Genomic DNA, 23065 nt, shown 5'->3' with positions numbered 1-23065 from the left:
GAGGCAGGGGAGGAAGTAGAGCTGTTGAGGGCGGAGCATGGAGACGTTCTCTCAGAAACTCCGGATAGCAGCTTCACCGAATTATGACACCTTTGGAGCTATGTTGGCATTTTTTGGGTTAGGTGGCGGGTTCTAGGGGTTAGGTAGGGTTAAGGTGACAAACAACACTTCATGACAGCCTTCATGACACCTTATTCATGCTAATGACGGGTGTCACGTCATAATAATGCCATCGTTAATGTCAGCCTTGGAATAAAGTGCCACCGAAATGTTTAACAACTGGTTTGTGCCACTGAATTCAAGAACACATTGGGTCTGCTGGAACCTTTGAAAGATATTTTACAGCCCAGTCTCACAAGAGTTCATGAAATTGTCAAGGAAACGACTTCATGTAATTTCCCGTTCTGCTTGGCATTTGTTTGTGTGCGTCACAAATTTGTGAGAAATAATTGCACACCGATGTATGTCAATGGAATTTATCACCTTAACAGCCCTGACCATAGGTCACACCTTGAACTAAGATGGAATTTCATGTAAATATCTACCAATCAAAACACATACAGTAAGTGTTGCACAGCAATTAAGTAACGCGGAAATTGGCAATCACAAAAATGTAAGCATTCCTTTTCTTGACAGTGTCATATTTCCCTGTGAGATCATGTTGTATAATAATACCATATTATAGAACACACTCAGATTTCACTAAGAATAGTTAAAGGAAGAAGACATTTTCCTCTATGATCACTGTGGAGCCCAGTAGAGGGGAAGTATTTGAGCAATGATGAATAATCTATTAGCAATTCTGTCTCTTGTTAGCTCAAAGCTTAACTATCAGGTTTTAGAATGGATTCAGATTCTATGCATGTATTTTAGTCATTTGAAATAACCCTGTCATTGTCTGTCATTGCAAACACTTGAAGCGAATAGATTTTCACAAAGCGCCTGTCGGGCAAAACGTCCAATTGTTCATTTTTCGTTGCGTAAAATGAGCTGAAAATTGAACTAATACGAAAGAAAGAAACCTTTATTTTGTCTGACTTATCCTCTCATATACATTATTAAGCATTTAATTTGAAATTCATTGGAATTAATCGACCAATGACGACCTGCCAGATTTGGGTTGAGTTCTCCAATGTGGAGCAGCTGCTGCTGCTTTGCTGGTGAGAGACTTACTGGTAATTCACTTACATGGAGTCGTGATGTGAAGCACAAGCTGTGTGTGTGTGTGTGTGTGTGTGTGTGTGTGTGTGTGTGTGTGTGTGTGTGTGTGTGGCTGCTGGGGAGCGTTTGATCTTTGCTGATTGTAGCAGATTGGCAATCATTTAAAAAACAGATAAGAACTCGGAAATTTAAAGTGGCTTGAGATGGGAGAACGACCTTCATCTTTTATAAGCTTATTAGGCCTAAAGATTATCCGAGTCCTTTCAATCTGACGATAATTAACCGGATTTGATTAAATAATGGATGAAGTTCTTGTTTTTTTTTTTTCTGCGGCGCTGCTTCGCTGATGTTTGGTCCACTTTTGTAAATCCAAACATGAAGCTGTTATTGCTCCGACTCTGCCGAGGCCATGTGGGAGGAAGTTTCATTCCGTGGCTTCACCTTGGTTTTTGTAAACGCTGCCATCTCATCAGCGTCTTATCCTCACATCACTTTAAATGACGCAGTGTTTTCTTCAGATGTGGAACTAAATAACTGTCTCTGCTCAGGAAATTAAAACTGTCAAATAACTGTCTCATTTATCCATCTCGTGTCTCGTTTCGCTCTCATTCTCTTCCATGTATTAATGGCTTTCTTACATGAGGTTTCATTGGATGGATAATCCTCTCCTTCTTTACCCAATTCTAACTCTTTTTAATTTAAGACAAAAGTCCTTAGAATTAACCGCAGCAATCTATTTTGCCATGTCACAATGTGATAAAGCACCTTTCTTGTCTTAATCTACTTCCAACTTCACTCTGAATTCCCTTTCCTATTCCTTTTTTTATATTCCAGGTACAGAGCTGATTGCATTACAAAGAAAACCATTAGGTTTTTTTTTTTTCCTCACGTTTTTTGCAATCACAAATCAAAGAGCCTTCAGTCCGCAGGAAATTGAATTTCCCTGGATCGGGGAGGTTGACTTATATTTGGTTCTTTTTATTATTACATTCCAACTTCTTTCTTCTGCTTGTGTTTTTTAGACAAAGTCCTTGGAAATGGCCTCCACAAAGTTGGGGGCGGACATGAGGATCGAGATGGTGCAAATTATGTTGAAGATGCTAAACGCCACCAAACATAATCGGTCAATCACGGCGCCGGCGAATTTCCACTGGTCTGCCGCGCTTTCGTTTTCGTCCTGCTCACGGAAACGGTCCGCCATGTATCGCACCTCCTCCAGGATGGCTTGTAGTTGAGGGTCTCCCATCGCTGAAGCTGAGCAGACTCCAATCCCACCATGTCCCCCTCCGAACCCCCCGCCACTGGAAACGGTGCTCGGACATCCTACAGTATCTACGTTTGGGGTAGCAGGAGGGGGGGAGTTGCAAAACTGAGTCGGCAGGTGTGGGGGTGGACTTCCTGCCACTCGTGGGGGCCCAGAGGAGACGTTAGTCCTCTGGATGGACTCGGAAAGCACAGACGACTCCTCTATGCTCTGAAAACCCATGTACAGAAGGTTCCCGTTGTTGTTGGCGCTGGTCTGAATGTGGAGGTGAGGATGCCCCGCGTGAAGTGTTCCCATCTGTAGGGGGGAGAGGCTCTGCGGGTGCAGAGAGTTGAAGGTGTGGTCCGGAGGGTTGGGGATGCTTCCGCTCTGTGTGCTGGAGGAGCATCGTCGCAGGTGGGGGGCGCAGGGGGAGCGCTCAGGGACGGTGCTCTCCCCCGGCCGCTTCATGCGCAGAAACCAGGCCACCCATTGAAGCAAAACCAGTTTCACCTGATGAGAAAAAGAAGCCCATAAAGAATCCCAGTGAGAAGGAAAGCATGGTCTGTTGATACATCCAAACCAGAAAACATAAGCACCAAATATTGTGAATCCATTCACCGTTCGTTCTTTGGTTATTGCGTTTTAAAATTAAATCAAAATAACAAACGGTTTGGTTATTTTGTTTTACTGACCTAAAACCAAAACACAAATACAGAAAAAGCAAAAAGCAGATAAGCAGTGTTTTTCTGTTTTAAAATTAATCTTTGGACATTTACGGGGAAACTATGGATGAGAGCTTCATGTTTTAAGCTCATCAAACAGACAGGACCCACAGACGGGGGCAGACTTTTAGCAAAGCATAAAGTGACATCACTGATGAACTGGTAAATTGAAACGTTATTAATACATTAAATAGATCAAAACGAAAAGCATGGATGTCACACATGATCTGTGATTTAAGGAACCAGAGGTGGTGTAATGACTCTACTGGTGTTCCTCGTTTCATGTGATCAACTTCTGGTGTGTTGCCGGCTACTGTTAGTGGCTAGCGGTATTAAAACGTGCAAAATACATATTTTTTTTACTGCCCTTTAAAAAAAGCTGAAATTGTTTTTGCAAAAGAAATATTTTTTATTTTTATAATTTGCTGAAATAAATCCCAAACAGTCCTAGTGTGTGCGGAGGTGCAGCAGACTTCAGTTCTGGTCCTGTTCAATATTTTAATGTTTTAAAACAGAAAAACACTGCTTATCTTTTTTATATGTCTTTACGTCTGTTTTGGTTTTAAGTCAGTAAAACCAGATATTCACACCGTTTATTTGTTGTTTTGATTTGGTTTTAGAATGGAATAACCAAAGAACGGATGGATTATTGCGATTCAATTCCATGCAAAGATTTCACATTCAGTGTTCTCTTTGTACCAATATATTCTTGTTAACTTTTAATGCAGCGGCTTATCGAGAGCCAAAGGACAGAAGCTAATTTGCTAGAACAGCACGGACTGTGAGGATAGAACATCACGATCCATATTGAGTTTTTAGTAACGTTACCACAGGGATAGGTTGGTGCAGGCTGAGCGTTCATATCAGCGTGACTCAAATATCAGACTTTCTAATCATTATGAAACAGAATCCGCCAAGCTTTGACCCTCCAGAGCATCAAGTTCAGCCTGTTGAATGATTTTATTCAAAATGAAAATTACAGCAAAAACATGGATAATGATGTAAACCCACGTCCAGCCACTCCAAACTCACTAATTCAATCAAACTTGCACAAATATGTGGAGGCTTGCAACTTTTCTCTGAATTCTACAATCGTACTCTTTTTAATTGCAAATCGTTACAACAGTCTTTAATGAAACCCTTCAGATTCTAGAAGCTACCATAGATTTTGTCCAAATTGCATTACATTTTTGAGAAAATTGGTTGCAAAATCAACAGATTCTTGCTCATTGCTTAACAATTAGGATGTTGAAAGTGACTGATTTACATTTTATACACGTGGAAGTGCAACAAAGGTATGAAATTGTTACAGTTGCTCTTTTTTCCCCTTAAAATATAGATTTATCTGGTTTGACTCAACAAACTGAGGCGTATGTCGCCCCTAAACTAAAAGGAGTTTGACACGCTTGGATTAGACCTATTACCCTACAGATCAGGTGTTCAGTCCACTAATTTCCATTAGGGACAATGATATTGTGAAATCATTGTTAAATACCTGCTTTTTATACGTTAAAACAATGGGATTTCATTCAAAAGTGTACGATGTAAGTTGCCACCAAATATAAATGAAACAATCTGATTTGAACACTTACACGTACATTGATCAGTTAGCTCTAACCTAGCAATAGCTTAACATGAGCAATGTGGTTGAAATTGGTTGAACATATTTAACATGTTAAAGGTTGAATATTTTCTTATTTGTTTGCAAAGATTTAAAAGTAAAAAAGTGGAGCAGCTCTAGTTTAACCAGATGTCCACTCTAAAAATGGGATCAAAGCTAAAAAAAGTCAATGCAGTTTCACAAAAAACGTAATAACTTCAAAAAATTCCAAGTAACAAAGTATAAAAGCAGGGAACTTTCTGAACGTTTTGATAACTAATTTGTAAAAATCTGACAAACTGTGGATGGAAGAAAAAAGCAGACGCCTCCTGTATCCTCTCTAATAATCCCTATTCAGATTCATTTCTTCACTGCAGTGCTCTGAAAATAAAGTGAAGCAGGAGAATATTCAGACGGGTGTTTACTATCTGATGATCAACAGACTGTCCAATCAGTGAACACCAAGTATGCTTACCACCAGGCAGGCAACAGTGCGTATGTTGTTGTTTTCACTGGAGCTGTAATTATGAACAGCGCTGATCCGATGCTCCATCTGAACCACATCAATCATCTCACTAATTGGCCATATAGGATTGTCTGAACAAGCCATTTATCAGCCCCATGTCTTCGCAACGTGTCAATACATATAGCGTATGCATTTATTCATGCTTTCATCCTACCAAGCTTCCTGCATAAATAATGCGAGGATTTTTCTAATTACACATAAATCACAGAAGAAAAACTCCCACGCACCAAAAATCTGCTTTTTTTGTGATGAATGACTAAAATGCTCATTTTTAATTATAAATAATCCTCTCACAAGTTTCTGTTTTGATCTATTGTATTAAATCAAATTACCAAAACTTTTGTTGGAAAAGAAAAGAAAAGAAGAAAAAAAGTTATTTCAGGTTTAGAGCAAAACTGAAAAATAGGAAGCTGGAGTGAAACCAATCCGCCCACAAATCCTGTGTGCGTTTTGAAATGCACTCCAATCCGAAGTCTGTGGCGAGGCGTTTGATGAACACACTCCAGCAGACTGACAGTGCCGCGTGCGTCACAGCCGAGGACGTCGGAGAATAAAGAGAGAGGAGGAAAAATGGAGTGCAAGTAGCAGAGAGAAATAGGTGAAGTGTGACTGAAAATGGCAGCAGATGAATGATAGGATCTACAGGAGGGATGATTCACGTCTGAAACAGGAAGATTATTCATTCACCAGCAAAAGATAAGTAAGCGTAGCGAGTAACGAATGATGTCACAGTGTGGGAGCTCACCCATTTAGGCATGTTTCCTCCATTTGGATCATGATGATGGTATTGTAAAACCACCACGGTGGCTACGACCGACATCCCAACGATGATCATGATGCTGGCAAAGTACTGACCTGAGAGGAATATGAAGCAGTAAAACTTTAATACTCTCTATAAAGTGGGTTTGTTACAGGAGCAGCTGAAGGAAAAGGTTAAGGTCATAAGATGAGACACAATTCTCAAGGTTGCAATAACAATCTGCTTTAATCTCTCCGCATTTCAAGGACTTTTTTTTCTTGGGTCGTTTGGTTTATTTGAAGCAATATTTTACATTGAAAGGTGAAACCAAGCCTCCTCCCTGGAGGCCCAAAGATGAATATTATTAAAAACAAAAAAAAAACTTTAAAAGATGAATGACTGTCTCCCAGCTGTAAGACTTTTTAACCCAGACCTTTACCCTTTATAAATCAAATTTCCAATCTGGGTTATATAGTTTTCAATATTTATATCCTGAATGTTTTTCTTTCATTTTGCAAGTAAATCTTACTTCCCATGTGCAAACAATCACCACGTTTTGCACAAAGGTTCCGAATCATAAAGAATGGACGACGCACGCTCACAAGAAAGTGAAGCTTTTATTTTTAGAGCTCCCTCTGCTGACTGGCTGCAGTATAGTCCATAAACCCCGCCTCCTCAGTGTTAATGGATGGGATGTTGGTCAAACTGTAAAGTTAAAATACTCGTCACATTATTTTTTTTTTCCAAACCAAAATCTGCTGTGATCATTAGTTATTATCACCCAACATTATATTCAAGTGCTCATTTTTCTGTGAAGAGTGAAGAATGGGATTTGACGTCATATATGACGATGATTGACAGCCTCGGGTCTTGCGTAGCTCTCTTTGTGAATAGCATTAGCAGTTACGTCACGAAGGAAAGCCGAGATACCATTAAACTTTTTCCGTTCAATTTTTTCTTCTTTTTTGAGCTACTAGTACAGTACTAATACTAATGTACTCTATGATCTGATCATCTGAACAAGACGTTGGTAGAATTTCCAGGTATCTCAAAAACTACATTACAGCTTTGTAAATCTCACTCCGATTTCAACAATTGGAGTCAATGTGAAAATGGCATTTTTTAACATCAGTTTTTCAATTGAGGAGCCAATAAATCATTGTTAAAAACCAATTACCAAAATATACATGCTGTCTAGATACAATATGTGTACTTTTGGATATTTGTCTTAACATCTGCGGTCTTTTTTTTTTTTTTTGCCTAAAATTGCCTGGCCCCGACCATTGCTGCGCAGCATTTTTAATTTTCAGTCTAAGAGTATAAATGTGAACTCTTTGCACCCTGACTGAGGCGGAACAGGCAGCAGTTTTCACATGTCATGATCTGGCATTGGTGGGTGGTTTTTAATAAAAAATGTGTTTAAATTTTACAAGCTAGAGCTGTCTGTAACAGAGCTGCATTAATTTGTCAACCCTGGTTTACGTCAGTGAGCTATGTGCAGTGAACGTCAATGAGATAAGAGTAAGCACTGAATATGAAAAAATTGCTAAAAGCCTAACTTTAAAGTTTATGGCTGTAATTTATTTATGTGCTTTAATTTTTTAAGGCATGGGAATCATTGCCTTGGGTTCCATTTCCAGCAGTTTGCCTGTCAGAGCAGGTTCCCACAGTAATTTAACACACATGCACTTTAACACCCTGCACTCTTTCCTCTACACTTTAACTTTTATGCCCCTGCCTGGTACTGCCTATGTTTTTTTTTTTTGAATGATGTCTAATTTAATTCTGTCAAGGGTTTCACTGTAGCACCGAGTTCTGGACGATAAAGTCAACTCTGACCCAAACATGATGTGACAATAGATAATATTGTACTGGAAAAACAGCACCAGCTTCAACCCAAAGCTAATGTACCACAAAGGAAACGTCAACATCATCAGACAAGTACGTTCATAAAAAGTTTTCATCGCCAACACACCAAAGTGTGATATGTTATCGTTAGCGTTGTCAGAAAATCCTTAGATATGCAGATACTTCCTGCAGCTTTAGCTGAGCTTTGCATTTGACCCTAATCAGTAAATGTTAGCATACACACACATACCAATCAGTAAATCTCTCGTTAATACAGCTCTGCTTTCCCTGTGAGGAGAAATTAATATGCAATGAGAGGCTGATGGAAATCGGTCTCAACTGAGATAAAGGACGTGATGGAAATTTAAACACCTGAACCACAAAAGTCCAGAAATAGTTACACTTTTAAAAGGACAGACTACAAGCGCTATGAAGTCGGTTTACTGTTTTCCCCTTTGTTCAGGTTTGACTTCTTTATTACACTAAATGTTTAATGTTCAGTTCTGTAACTTCAGATGAGTTCAGTCAACATTAGATATTCCAAATGTGTGTTATTGATGTTATTAGGTAGATTTCAATACATGACTGTAATTCTGAAACTTTTTATCATCCTATGGAGAACTCAGGGTAAGTGGCAAACGCTGAAAATCAGGGGTAAGTCTTTAGTAAGGCATAAAAAAACACAAAGCTATCAAAAGACCCCATAAAATAGTGCAAATATGATGTGCATACCTAAACTGGGATGAAAATGCAGTAAGACATGAAAAAAGAGAAAAAAGTGACTAACACCCCAAATCAGAGGTAATACTAAGAAATACAAATTTTAAAATGTCAGATTTTTTTTTTTAGTGATGAGAATATCACATGACCCTAAAAATTTGTCTCAATATGATGTGCACACTTAAACTGGGATGAAAATATAGTAGGGCTTAAAAAAAGAGAAAAACTGGAAAATTAGGGGAAAAAAATGACAAGCACCCCAAATCAGAGGTAAGGCTATAGTAAGACATAAAAATTGAAAAATGTTAGAATTTTTTATTTATTTTTTTTTTTTAAAGGTTATCACAAGACAATAAAAAATAGTCGTAATATCATGTGCACACTTAAACTGGGATGAAAATGCAATAAGGCATGAAAAATGAGGAAAAAGTGGAAAATGAGGAAAAAAGGACAATTACCCCAAATCAGATGTATAAGGCATAAAAATTGAAAAATGTTAGAATTTTTTTTTGAGAACAGGTTATCACAATACCCTAAAAATAGTCTTAATATTATGTGCACACTTAAACTGGGATGAAAATGCAAATAAAAGGTTATTTTATCGGAAGGCATAAAAATGTAAAAATTTAAGAATTTTTTTTTTTTTTTTTTTTTGAGAAAAGTTTATTACAAGACAATAAAAATTAGTCTTAATGTGATGTGCACACTTAAACTGGGATGAATATGCAGTAGGACATGAAAAATGAGAAAAAGTGGAAAATGAGGAAATAAAAAGACAAACATCCCAAATCAGAGGTAAGGCTATAGTAAGGCATAAACATTGAAAAGTTTTAGATTTTTTCTTTTTTTTTTTTTTTTTCTTTTTTGAGAAAAGGTTATTACAAGACCCTTAAAACTAGTCTAAATATGATGTTACGACCCTCGCCGTATTATTTAGTGTTCAGTTTGCTGCTTGGGTTGTCTTTCTGTGTCAGAGATACGTCCTTATCAATCGAACAGCTTTGAGGACGCTTCCCAGGATTGGCTGCCAGCAGGAAGAGTGGTGGGCAGCCCAGAATGGCTGAAGAGGATGTCATCACATTCAAAAAACCAGCGCTACTGTCAGTCCGGAGTTCACCAGCCTTGACAGCAGCAGCATCAAATTTGTCCGTATGAAAACTCTGTCTCTACTTTTGTGATCCCTGTTTGTGAAGTGATTATTATTTTGGTTAAGATTGTCACCTGTATATATAGTGCATTTTATTTCCCTTCTTAAATAGTCTGAGTTCCTGCATTTTGTGCAGTTTTCCCTTTCTTAGTATAATCTTGTTTATTGTATTTTGTAACTACTGGGCAGGCCTCTTTTTGATCAAGAATGAATTTGTGTTAAATATTGGAACTCGTTGTCTGTGGTTTTTGGAGACCGAGTTTTATTTAAATTGTGTCTTTGGGATAAAAATGCTGCAGGGTCTGAAAAATGAGAAGTTGAAAATGAGGGAAAAAAATGATAAACACCACCAAATCAAAGGAAAGGCTATAGTAAGGCAAAGAAATTGAAAAATTTTAAATATATACTGTATATTTTTATATTTTTTTGGGAAAATGTTATCACAAGAGCCTAAAAACTAGTCTTAATATGATGTGCACACTTAAACTGGGATGAAAAGGCAGTAGGGCATGAAAAATGAGGAAAAAGTGGAAAATGAGGAAAAAATGACACACACTCCAGGCAAAGAAATTGAAAATTTTTATAAATACATTTTTTTTTTCTATTTTTTTTTTTTTTTTTTTTGAGAAAAGGTTATTACAAGACCCTAAAAACTAGTCTAAATATGATGTGCACACTTAAATTTGGATGAAAATGCAATAGGGCATGAAAAATGAGAAAAAGTGGAAAATGAAGTAAAAAATGACAAACACCCCAAATCAAAGGTAAGGCTATTGTAAGGCATAAAAAATGAAATTTTTTTTTATTTTTTATTTTTCTGGGAAAAGGTTATCACAAGACCCTAAAAATTAGTCTTAAGATGATGTGCACACTTAAACTGGGATGAAAATGCAGTAGGGCATGAAAAATGAGAAAAAGTGGAAAAAAATGACAAATACCCCAAATCAAAGGTAAGGCTATAGTAAGGCATAAAAATTGAAAAATTTTAAATTTTTTTTTTTTTTTTTTTTTGAGAAAAGGTTGTCACATGACCCTAAAAATTAGTCTTAATATGATGTGCACACTTAAACTGGGATGAAAATGCAGTTGGGCATGAAAAATGAAAAAACGTGGAAAAAAACGACAAACACCCCAAATCAAAGGTAAGGCTATAGTAAGGCATAAAAATTGAAACATTTTACTTTTTTTTTTTTTTTTTGAGAAAAGGTTATCACATGACCCTAAAAACTAGTCTTAATATGATGTGCACACTTAAACTGGGATGAAAATGCAGTAGGGCATGAAAAATGAGGAAAAAAATGACAAACACTCCAAATCAGAGGTAAGGCTATAGTAAGGCAAAAAAATTGAAAAATGTTAGAATTTTTTTTTTTTTGAGAAAAGGTTATAACAAGACACTATAAACAAGTCTTGATATGATGTGCACATTTAAACTGGGATGAAAATGCAATTGGGCATGAAAAATGAGAAAAAGTGGAAAATGAAGTAAAAAATGACAAACACCCCAAATCAAAGGTAAGGCATAATAATTGAAAAATGTTAGAATTTTTTTTTTTTTTTTTTTTTGAGAAAAGGTTATAACAAGACACTATAAACAAGTCTTGATATGATGTGCACATTTAAACTGGGATGAAAATGCAATTGGGCATGAAAAATGAGAAAAAGTGGAAAATGAAGTAAAAAATGACAAACACCCCAAATCAGAGGTAAGGCTATAGTAAGGCAAAAAAATTGAAAAATGTTAGAATTTTTTTTTTTTTTTTTTTTTTGAGAAAAGGTTATTACAAGACCCTATAAACAAGTCTTGATATGATGTGCACACTTAAACTGGGATGAAAATGCAATTGGGCATGAAAAATGAGAAAAAGTGGAAAATGAAGTAAAAAATGACAAACACCCCAAATCAAAGGTAAGGCTATAGTAAGGCATAGAAATTGAAAAATTTTACATTTTTTTTTTTTTTTAAAAAGGTTATCACAAGACCCTAAAAATTAGTCTTAATATGATGTGCACACTTAAACTGGGATGGAAATGCAGTAGGGCATGAAAAATGAGGAAAAAGTGGAAAATGAAGAAAAAAATGACAATTACTCCAAATCAGAGGTAAGGCTATAGTAAGGCATAAAAATTGAAAAATTTTACATTTTTTTTTTTTTTTTTTTTTTTTTGTGAAAAGGTTATCACAAGACCCTAAAAACTAGTCTAAATATGATGTGCACACTTAAACTGGGATGAAAATGCAGTAGGGCATGAAAAATGAGGAAAAAGTGGAAAATGAAGAAAAAAATGACAATTACTCCAAATCAGAGGTAAGGCTATAATAAGGCAAAAAAATTGAAAAATGTTAGAATTTTTTTCTTTTTTTTTTTTTTGAGAAAAGGTTATTACAAGACCCTATAAACAAGTCTTGATATGATGTGCACACTTAAACTGGGATGAAAATGCAATTGGGCATGAAAAATGAGAAAAAGTGGAAAATTAAGTAAAAAATGACAAACACCCTAAATCAAAGGTAAGGCTATAGTAAGGCATACAAATTGAACAATTTTACATTTTTTTTTTTTTTTTTTTTCTGGGAAAAGGCTATCACAAGACCCTAAAAACTAATCTGAATATGATGTGCACATTTAAACTGGGATGAAAATGCAATAGGGCATGAAAAATGAGAAAAAGTGGAAAATGAAGTAAAAAATGACAAACACCCCAAATCAAAGGTAAGGCTATAGTAAGGCATAAAAATTGAAAAACTTAAATTTTTTTTTTTTTTTTTTTTAGAAAAGGTTATCACAAGACCCTAAAAATTAGTCTTAAGATGATGTGCACACTTAAACTGGGATGAAAATGCAGTAGGGCATGAAAAAAGAGGAAAAAGTGGAAAATGAAGAAAAAAATGACAATTACTCCAAATCAGAGGTAAGGCTATAGTAAGGCATAAAAATCGAAAAATTTTACATTTTTTTTTTTTTTTTTTTTTTTTTTTTAAAAAAGGTTATCACATGACCCTAAAAACTAGTCTTAATATGATGTGCACACTTAAACTGGGATGAAAATGCAGTTGGGCATGAAAAATGAAAAAAAGTGGAAAAAAACGACAAACACCCCAAATCAAATGTAAGGCTATAGTAAGGCATAAAAATTGAAAATTTTAAGATTTTTTTTTTTTTTTTTTTTTTTTTTGAGAAAAGGTTATTACAAGACCCTAAAAACTAGTCTAAATATGATGTGCACACTTAAATTTGGATGAAAATGCAATAGGGCATGAAAAATGAGAAAAAGTGGAAAATGAAGTAAAAAATGACAAACACCCCAAATCAAAGGTAAGGCTATTGTAAGGCATAAAAAATGAAAAATTTGAGAATTTTTTTTTTTTTTTTTTTAAAAGGTTATCACAAGACCCTAAAAATTAGTCTTAATATGATGTGCACACTTAAACTGGGATGAAAATGCAATTGGGCATGAAAAATTAGAAAAAGTGGAAAATGAAGTAAAAAATGACAAATACCCCAAATCAAAGGTAAGGCTATAGTAAGGCATAAAAATTGAACAATTTTACATTTTTTTTTTTTTTTTTTTTTTTGAGAAAAGGTTATCACATGACCCTAAAAATTAGTCTTAATATGATGTGCACATTTAAACTGGGATGAAAATGCAATTGGGCATGAAAAATGAGAAAAAGTGGAAAAAAATGACAAACACCCTAAATAAAAGGTAAGGCATACAAATTGAAACAATTTTTTTTTTTTTTTTTCTGGGAAAACGCTATCACAAGACCCTAAAAATTAGTCTTAAGATGATGTGCACACTTAAACTGGGATGAAAATGCAGTAGGGCATGAAAAAAGAGGAAAAAGTGGAAAATGAAGAAAAAAATGACAATTACTCCAAATCAGAGGTAAGGCTATAGTAAGGCATAAAATCGAAAAATTTTACATTTTTTTTTTTTTTTTTTTTTTTCTGAAAAAAGGCTATCATATGACCCTAAAAAATATCTAAGTATGATGTGCACACTTAAACTGGGATGAAAATGCAATAGGGCATGAAAATTGAGAAAAAGTGGAAAAAAATGACAAACACCCTAAATAAAAGGTAAGGCTATAGTAAGGCATACAAAATGAAAAAACTTTTTTTTTTTTTTTTTTTTTTCTGGGAAAACGGTATCACAAGACCCTAAAAACTAATCTGAATATGATGTGCACACCAAAACTTGGATGAAAATGCAATAGGGCATGAAAAATGAGAAAAAGTGGAAAATGAAGTAAAAAATGACAAACACCCCAAATCAAAGGTAAGGCTATAGTAAAGCATAAAAAATGAAAAATTTGAGAATTTTTTTTTTTTTTTTTTAAAAAGGTTATCACAAGACCCTAAAAATTAGTCTTAATATGATGTGCACACTTAAACTGGGATGAAAATGCAATTGGGCATGAAAAATTAGAAAAAGTGGAAAATGAAGTAAAAAATGACAAATACCCCAAATCAAAGGTAAGGCTATAGTAAGGCATAAAAATTGAAAAATTTTACATTTTTTTTTTTTGAGAAAAGGTTATCACATGACCCTAAAAATTAGTCTTAATATGATGTGCACATTTAAACTGGGATGAAAATGCAATAGGGCATGAAAAATGAGAAAAAGTGGAAAATGAAGTAAAAAATGACAAACACCCCAAATCAGAGGTAAGGCTATAGTAAGGCAAAAAAATTGAAAAATGTTAGAATTTTTTTTTTTTTTTTTTTTTGAGAAAAGGTTATTACAAGACCCTATAAACAAGTCTTGATATGATGTGCACACTTAAACTGGGATGAAAATGCTGGAGTGCATGAAAAATGAGAAAAAGTGGAAAAAAATGACAAACACCCTAAATAAAAGGTAAGGCTATAGTAAGGCATACAAATTGAAATTTTTTTTTATTTTTTATTTTTCTGGGAAAACGCTATCACAAGACCCTAAAAATTAGTCTTAATATGATGTGCACACTTAAACTGGGATGGAAATGCAGTAGGGCATGAAAAATGAGGAAAAAGTGGAAAATGAAGAAAAAAATGACAATTACTCCAAATCAGAGGTAAGGCTATAGTAAGGCATAAAAATTGAAAAATTTTACATTTTTTTTTTTTTTTTTTTTTTTTTTGAGAAAAGGTTATCACAAGACCCTAAAAACTAATCTAAATATGATGTGCACACTTAAACTGGGATGAAAATGCAGTAGGGCATGAAAAATGAGGAAAAAGTGGAAAATGAAGAAAAAAATGACAATTACTCCAAATCAGAGGTAAGGCTATAATAAGGCAAAAAAATTGAAAAATGTTAGAATTTTTTTCTTTTTTTTTTTTTGAGAAAAGGTTATTACAAGACCCTATAAACAAGTCTTGATATGATGTGCACACTTAAACTGGGATGAAAATGCAATTGGGCATGAAAAATGAGAAAAAGTGGAAAATTAAGTAAAAAATGACAAACACCCCAAATCAAAGGTAAGGCTATAGTAAGGCATAAAAATTGAAAAAACTTTTTTTTTTTTTTTTTTTTTCTGGGAAAACGCTATCACAAGACCCTAAAAACTAATCTGAATATGATGTGCACATTTAAACTGGGATGAAAATGCAATAGGGCATGAAAAATGAGAAAAAGTGGAAAAAATGACAAACACCCTAAAAAAAAGGTAAGGCTATAGTAAGGCATAAAAATTGAAAAACTTAAATTTTTTTTTTTTTTTTTTTTGAGAAAAGGTTATCACAAGACCCTAAAAATTAGTCTTAAGATGATGTGCACACTTAAACTGGGATGAAAATGCAGTAGGGCATGAAAAAAGAGGAAAAAGTGGAAAATGAAGAAAAAAATGACAATTACTCCAAATCAGAGGTAAGGCTATAGTAAGGCATAAAAATCGAAAAATTTTACATTTTTTTTTTTTTTTTTTTTTTTTTTAGAAAAGGTTATCACATGACCCTAAAAACTAGTCTTAATATGATGTGCACACTTAAACTGGGATGAAAATGCAGTTGGGCATGAAAAATGAAAAAAAGTGGAAAAAAACGACAAACACCCCAAATCAAATGTAAGGCTATAGTAAGGCATAAAAATTGAAAATTTTAAGATTTTTTTTTTTTTTTTTTTTTTTCTGGGAAAACGCTATCACAAGACCCTAAAAACTAGTACAAATATGATGTGCACACTTAAATTTGGATGAAAATGCAATAGGGCATGAAAAATGAGAAAAAGTGGAAAATGAAGTAAAAAATGACAAACACCCCAAATCAAAGGTAAGGCTATTGTAAGGCATAAAAAATGAAAAATTTGAGAATTTTTTTTTTTTTTTTTTTTTAAAGGTTATCACAAGACCCTAAAAATTAGTCTTAATATGATGTGCACACTTAAACTGGGATGAAAATGCAATTGGGCATGAAAAATTAGAAAAAGTGGAAAATGAAGTAAAAAATGACAAATACCCCAAATCAAAGGTAAGGCTATAGTAAGGCATAAAAATTGAACAATTTTACATTTTTTTTTTTTTTTTTTTTTTTTTAGAAAAGGTTATCACATGACCCTAAAAATTAGTCTTAATATGATGTGCACATTTAAACTGGGATGAAAATGCAATTGGGCATGAAAAATGAGAAAAAGTGGAAAATGAAGTAAAAAATGACAAACACCCCAAATCAAAGGTAAGGCTATAGTAAGGCATAAAAATTGAAAAACTTAAATTTTTTTTTTTTTTTTTTTTGAGAAAAGGTTATCACAAGACCCTAAAAATTAGTCTTAAGATGATGTGCACACTTAAACTGGGATGAAAATGCAGTAGGGCATGAAAAAAGAGGAAAAAGTGGAAAATGAAGAAAAAAATGACAATTACTCCAAATCAGAGGTAAGGCTATAGTAAGGCATAAAAATCGAAAAATTTTACATTTTTTTTTTTTTTTTTTTTTTTTTTTGAGAAAAGGTTATCACATGACCCTAAAAACTAGTCTTAATATGATGTGCACACTTACACTGGCATGAAAAGGTTGTAGGGCATGAAAAATGAAAAAAAGTGGAAAAAAATGACAAACACCCTAAATAAAAGGTAAGGCTATAGTAAGGCATACAAATTGAAACAATTTTTTTTTTTTTTTTTCTGGGAAAACGCTATCACAAGACCCTAAAAACTAGTCCAATGTGATGTGCACACTTAAACTTGGATGAAATTGCAATAGGGCATGAAAAATGAGAAAAAGTTAAAAAAATGACAAACACCCTAAATCAAAGGTAAGGCTATTGTAAAGCATAAAAAATGAAAAATTTGAGAATTTTTTTTTTTTTTTTTTAAAAAGGTTATCACAAGACCCTAAAAATTAGTCTTAATATGATGTGCACACTTAAACTGGGATGAAAATGCAATTGGGCATGAAAAATTAGAAAAAGTGGAAAATGAAGTAAAAAATGACAATACCCCAAATCAAAGGTAAGGCTATAGTAAGGCATAAAAATTGAACAATTTTACATTTTTTTTTTTTTTTTTTTTTCTGAAAAAAGGCTATCATATGACCCTAAAAAATATCTAAGTATGATGTGCACACTTATACTGGCATGAAAAGGTTGTAGGGCATGAAAAATGAGAAAAAGTGGAAAAAAATGACAAACACCCTAAATCAAAGGTAAGGCTATAGTAAGGCATAAAAATTGAAAAAACTTTTTTTTTTTTTTTTTTTTGAGAAAAGGTTATCACAAGACCCTAAAAATTAGTCTTAAGATGATGTGCACACTTAAACTGGGATGAAAATGCAGTAGGGCATGAAAAAAGAGGAAAAAGTGGAAAATGAAGAAAAAAATGACAATTACTCCAAATCAGAGGTAAGGCTATAGTAAGGCATAAAAATCGAAAAATTTTACATTTTTTTTTTTTTTTTTTTTTTTCTGAAAAAAGGCTATCATATGACCCTAAAAAATATCTAAGTATGATGTGCACACTTAAACTGGCATGAAAAGGTTGTAGGGCATGAAAATTGAGAAAAAGTGGAAAAAAATGACAAACACCCTAAATAAAAGGTAAGGCTATAGTAAGGCATACAAAATGAAAAAACTTTTTTTTTTTTTTTTTTTTTTCTGGGAAAACGCTATCACAAGACCCTAAAAACTAGTACAAATATGATGTGCACACCAAAACTTGGATGAAATTGCAATAGGGCATGAAAAATGAGAAAAAGTGGAAAAAAATGACAAACACCCTAAATCAAAGGTAAGGCTATAGTAAAGCATAAAAAATGAAAAATTTGAGAATTTTTTTTTTTTTTTTTAAAAAGGTTATCACAAGACCCTAAAAATTAGTCTTAATATGATGTGCACACTTAAACTGGGATGAAAATGCAATTGGGCATGAAAAATTAGAAAAAGTGGAAAAAATGACAAACACCCCAAATAAAAGGTAAGGCTATAGTAAGGCATAAAAATTGAAAAATTATTTTTTTTTTTTTTTTCTGGGAAAACGCTATCACAAGACCCTAAAAACTAATCTGAATATGATGTGCACATTTAAACTGGGATGAAAATGCAGTAGAGAATGAAAAATGAGAAAAAGTGGAAAAAAATGACAAACACCCTAAATAAAAGGTAAGGCTATAGTAAGGCATACAAATTGAAAAAAATTATTATTTTTTTTTTCTGGGAAAACGCTATCACAAGACCCTAAAAATTAGTCTTAAGATGATGTGCACACTTAAACTGGGATGAAAATGCAGTAGGGCATGAAAAATGAGAAAAAAGTGGAAAATGAAGAAAAAAATGACAATTACTCCAAATCAGAGGTAAGGCTATAGTAAGGCATAAAAATCGAAAAATTTTACATTTTTTTTTTTTTTTTTTTTTTTTTGAGAAAAGGTTATCACATGACCCTAAAAACTAGTCTTAATATGATGTGCACACTTAAACTGGGATGAAAATGCAGTTGGGCATGAAAAATGAAAAAAAGTGGAAAAATACGACAAACACCCCAAATCAAATGTAAGGCTATAGTAAGGCATAAAAATTGAAAATTTTAAGATTTTTTTTTTTTTTTTTTTTTTTCTGGGAAAAGGTTATTACAAGACCCTAAAAACTAGTCTAAATATGATGTGCACACTTAAATTTGGATGAAAATGCAATAGGGCATGAAAAATGAGAAAAAGTGGAAAATGAAGTAAAAAATGACAAACACCCCAAATCAAAGGTAAGGCTATTGTAAGGCATAAAAAATGAAAAATTTGAGAATTTTTTTTTTTTTTTTAAAAAAAGGTTATCACAAGACCCTAAAAATTAGTCTTAATATGATGTGCACACTTAAACTGGGATGAAAATGCAATTGGGCATGAAAAATTAGAAAAAGTGGAAAATGAAGTAAAAAATGACAAACACCCCAAATCAAAGGTAAGGCTATAGTAAGGCATAAAAATTGAAAAATTTAAATTTTTTTTTTTTTTTTTTTTTTGAGAAAAGGTTATTACAAGACCCTATAAACAAGTCTTGATATGATGTGCACACTTAAACTGGGATGAAAATGCAATTGGGCATGAAAAATGAGAAAAAGTGGAAAATGAAGTAAAAAATGACAAACACCCCAAATCAAAGGTAAGGCTATAGTAAGGCATAAAAATTGAAAAAACTTTTTTTTCTTTTTTTTTTTTTCTGGGAAAACGCTATCACATGACCCTAAAAACTAGTCCAATGTGATGTGCACACCAAAACTTGGATGAAATTGCAATAGGGCATGAAAAATGAGAAAAAGTGGAAAAAAATGACAAACACCCTAAATAAAAGGTAAGGCTATAGTAAGGCATAAAAATTGAAAAATTTTAGATTTTTTTTTTTTTTTTTTTTTAAATGTTATCTCAAGACCCTAAAAATTAGTCTTGATATGATGTGCACATTTAAACAGGGATGAAAATGCAATTGGGCATGAAAAATGAGAAAAAGTGGAAAATGAAGTAAAAAATGACAAACACCCCAAATCAAAGGGAAGGCTATAGTAAGGCATAAAAATTGAAAAATTTTACATTTTTTTTTTTTTTTTGTTTGAGAAAAGGTTATCACAAGACCCTAAAAATTAGTCTTAATATGATGTGCACACTTAAACTGGGATGAAAATGCAGTAGGGCATGAAAAATGTTAGAAAGTGGAAAATGAAGAAAAAATGAGAAACACCCCAAATCAGAGTAAGGCATAAGAATTTAAAAATTTTAGGTTTTTTTTTTTTTTTTTTTTTTGAGAAAAGGTTATCACAAGACCCTAAAATAGTCTTAATGTGATGTGCACACTTAAACTGCGATGAAAATGCAGTTGGGCATGAAAAATGAAAAAAAGTGGAAAAAAACGACAAATACCCCAAATCAAAGGTAAGACATAAAAATTGAAAAATTTAAGATTTTTTTTTTTTTTTTTTTTTTTTTTGAGAAAACGCTATCACAAGACCCTAAAAACTAATCTGAATATGATGTGCACACCAAAACTTGGATGAAAATGCAATAGGGCATGAAAAATGAGAAAAAGTTAAAAAAAATGACAAACACCCTAAATAAAAGGTAAGGCTATAGTCAGGCATACAAATTGAAAAAGTTTAGATTTTTTTTTTTTTTTTTTTGAGAAAAGGTTATCACAAGACCCTAAAAATTAGACCTAATATGTTGTACACACTTAAGGCTATAGTTAGGCATAAAGATTGAAAAACTTTGGAATTACTTTTACTGAGATAAGGTTATCACAAGATCCTAAAATAGTGCAGATATTATGTGCATACTTAAACTAGAATTAAAATGCAGTAAGGCATGAAAAATTTGAAAAAAGTGACAAACGCCACCAGCTGCTACCAACCAGCTTGTTGTAATTCGCTGTGATCTCGGGCCAAGTTTGTTCACTATGAAAACAGCATCTTGATAGAATCTTCAAAGGAATATTGTCATAAGTCATCGCAAGCTGCACTTGTTGGGTGAACTACAGATACAATAGTGAAGTTTTAAAAGTATAAAAAAGCATTTATAAGTATAAAAAACCATTAAAAAAAACCCCATCTATTGTATAAAAAAAACATTTATAATCAGACACTGATGAGTAGTAAATAAAACCTGCCAGTGTTCAAAGTGCAATTGCAATAGAGTAAGTCTTAGTGAATTAATAGATCATTGATTAGATTTGTGAGTGATCTGATTGATAGTTTCTTGGATTTCAGCACTAATTATTAAATTCATGTGCACGGAGGGAGCGCGACCCGTTCTGCTGATGAGGATTAAGGTATTTGTGCTAAAATCACTTTTTATGCACACATCTGTGCAGCCTGCTCACTGCAGCTTCTCTAAGAAATCACAAATGAATCATTGCATATATTACCCTGGTGTATTAATGAAACTAATTAAAAATATTCACACTTCCCCTTCCCCTGCTGCAACCAGATGGTACCGCGGAAAAATATTCTGCAGTCTAAAAACCTAAACTAAAAAATGCATATATTTGAATCTCAGCAAGTTCTTTTTGTCTTCATTTTAATAATATGTTAATGTTTCTTTTTTTCAGACTTTTTTTTCAGGATGTTTATTTTGATCTCCTGACATGTTTCGACTGTCAACTGCCAGTCTTCTTCAGAGGCGTCTGCTGATTGCTTTGAAGTAAATTTCCTGAAAAAAATTGTCTGAATAAATGAAACCTTAACATATTCTATTTTTTAATGTCAGTGAAAAAAATATCTGGCAAGTCAAGCCAATTTGTTTATCGCAATTCAATGTGCTTTATATCAGCGATTCTCAACTGATGGACTTTTATTTTGAAAGAAACTTTTCTTTTCTTTTGTTAGGCAAGCTGTGAAATACATGTTGCACAGGAAAATATGTAGATGTATGTTTGGTGGAATTCTTAAAAAAAATGAAAAAGTGGGTCACGATTTGATGATCGCAGCAAAATGTGGGTCCCATGGTGAGACCAGTTGAGAACCCATGCTTTTCATGATTAAAAATTGCAACAGAAAACATTAAAACATTTAAAAATCAATAAGAACATTGAAATCAGCAGTGAAAACATTTATTATAAATAATAATAATAATAATAATAATTATAATAATAATAAATTAAAAACTCGGCAAAACCTGTATTCGCAAGGCAAATATGTATTTGGCAATTGAAAAATTTGGCAAAAATGACAACTTGTATCTGGATTTGTTGACAAGTTTGTTCTTTTTACAAATTAAATTGAAAGTAATAATGCAGAAAAAACAGAAGACTGACCTTGACCTTGAGCGAAGGTCACACATTGAAAGGAAATGTTGTTCAATGGTACCAGTCTGAGCACTGTATTCCAATTTGTGGCCAAGTTATATGAAAAAAGTTTTTTTTTAAGCTTTGTTGTCCAGAGAGCGTTGAGGTCTCATTTTTTTCTGGCTTCCAGAGTTCTTGTCCTTAAATATGACATTGAGGGAAGGTCAAGGTCACACATTGAAAGGAAATGTTGTTCAATGGTAGCAGTGGCCAAGTTATAGGGAAAAAGTTTTTTTTTTTTTTTGTGACATCAAGAACTTTGACCCCTACCAATTATTTTACTGGTGGGTTCGACAGCTTTGGTCCAATAAATAAAAAACTCCACTTGATATCAGCTTTTCATAAATGTAAGCATCAAACTTGTACAATACATATTTGTAGAGATATGGCAAATTTTGGTTAACTGCACATCCTTGACATTGCCACATTTTTGAAGAAGCAAGTTGTGGAAGAAAAATAATAACTCCTACGGGAACAATGTATTTGGCAATTTTCAATTTTCAAATACAACTTAAGTGTCACTATCATATTATTCCTAAAATTACAATGTGTTTCTGCTGAATGTGCAAAGGGATAAGCTAAGCCTCATCTTTAGCCTGGTCTGTTGCAGGCTAACAGCACATGGTAAATCTCTATGGTAACAAACAAATGTGTGGGTTTTTTTTTTTTTTAAATTAGGTAAAATGCCTGTTCCACTTATATTGAGTAAAGCAGCGTAATCCACTGATAAAAACCATGCACCAGCATGTGTTTGACTCACCAATTAAAGGGACGGAGTCTGATGTTGCTGGCATGATCTCTGCAACCAGCAGCATAAACACAGTGAGCGACAGTAAAACAGTGATACCTGCAGAGAGACACAGAGAATAGTAAAAGAGTAATAATAAACATATGAGAAAATAAATCCCTTTTCACAATAAAATTACACCCAGAGTTAAAACAATTTGAAATTCACATTTTGAAAATATAAACTGGAAAAAAAGCTTGGTTTTTCCCCTTTCAACCTTGTATATATAATAAAATCAGGGAAGTACATTAAAAAATGTTACATAACATTTATCCTTGTAACATTACTTTCCAAATATACTGATAAGAGTGATAAATGCAATT

General features: G+C 33.2%; 1 protein-coding gene across 1 annotated transcript in view; it reads right to left on the bottom strand.

The window, feature by feature from the left end:
• Window positions 1–896: 896 nt before the first annotated feature.
• chrna11 (cholinergic receptor, nicotinic, alpha 11) overlaps window positions 897–23065 on the bottom strand; it is a 39418-nt gene continuing 17249 nt past the window's right edge. Inside the window, exons 8-10 of the mRNA XM_028461116.1 lie at window positions 22716–22802; window positions 6001–6110; window positions 897–2917 (exon numbers count right to left, since the gene is read on the bottom strand). Of these exons, the coding sequence (XP_028316917.1) occupies window positions 2180–2917; window positions 6001–6110; window positions 22716–22802 (935 nt within the window). The 3' untranslated portion in view covers window positions 897–2179. The remainder of the gene's footprint in view (window positions 2918–6000; window positions 6111–22715; window positions 22803–23065) is intronic.

Source organism: Gouania willdenowi, chromosome 11 (genome assembly GCF_900634775.1).
Source record: "Gouania willdenowi chromosome 11, fGouWil2.1, whole genome shotgun sequence".
Taxonomy (NCBI): Eukaryota; Metazoa; Chordata; class Actinopteri; order Blenniiformes; family Gobiesocidae; genus Gouania; species Gouania willdenowi.
Note: the sequence above shows the minus strand (reverse complement) of the source record. Positions and strands in the feature narration are given on the sequence as shown.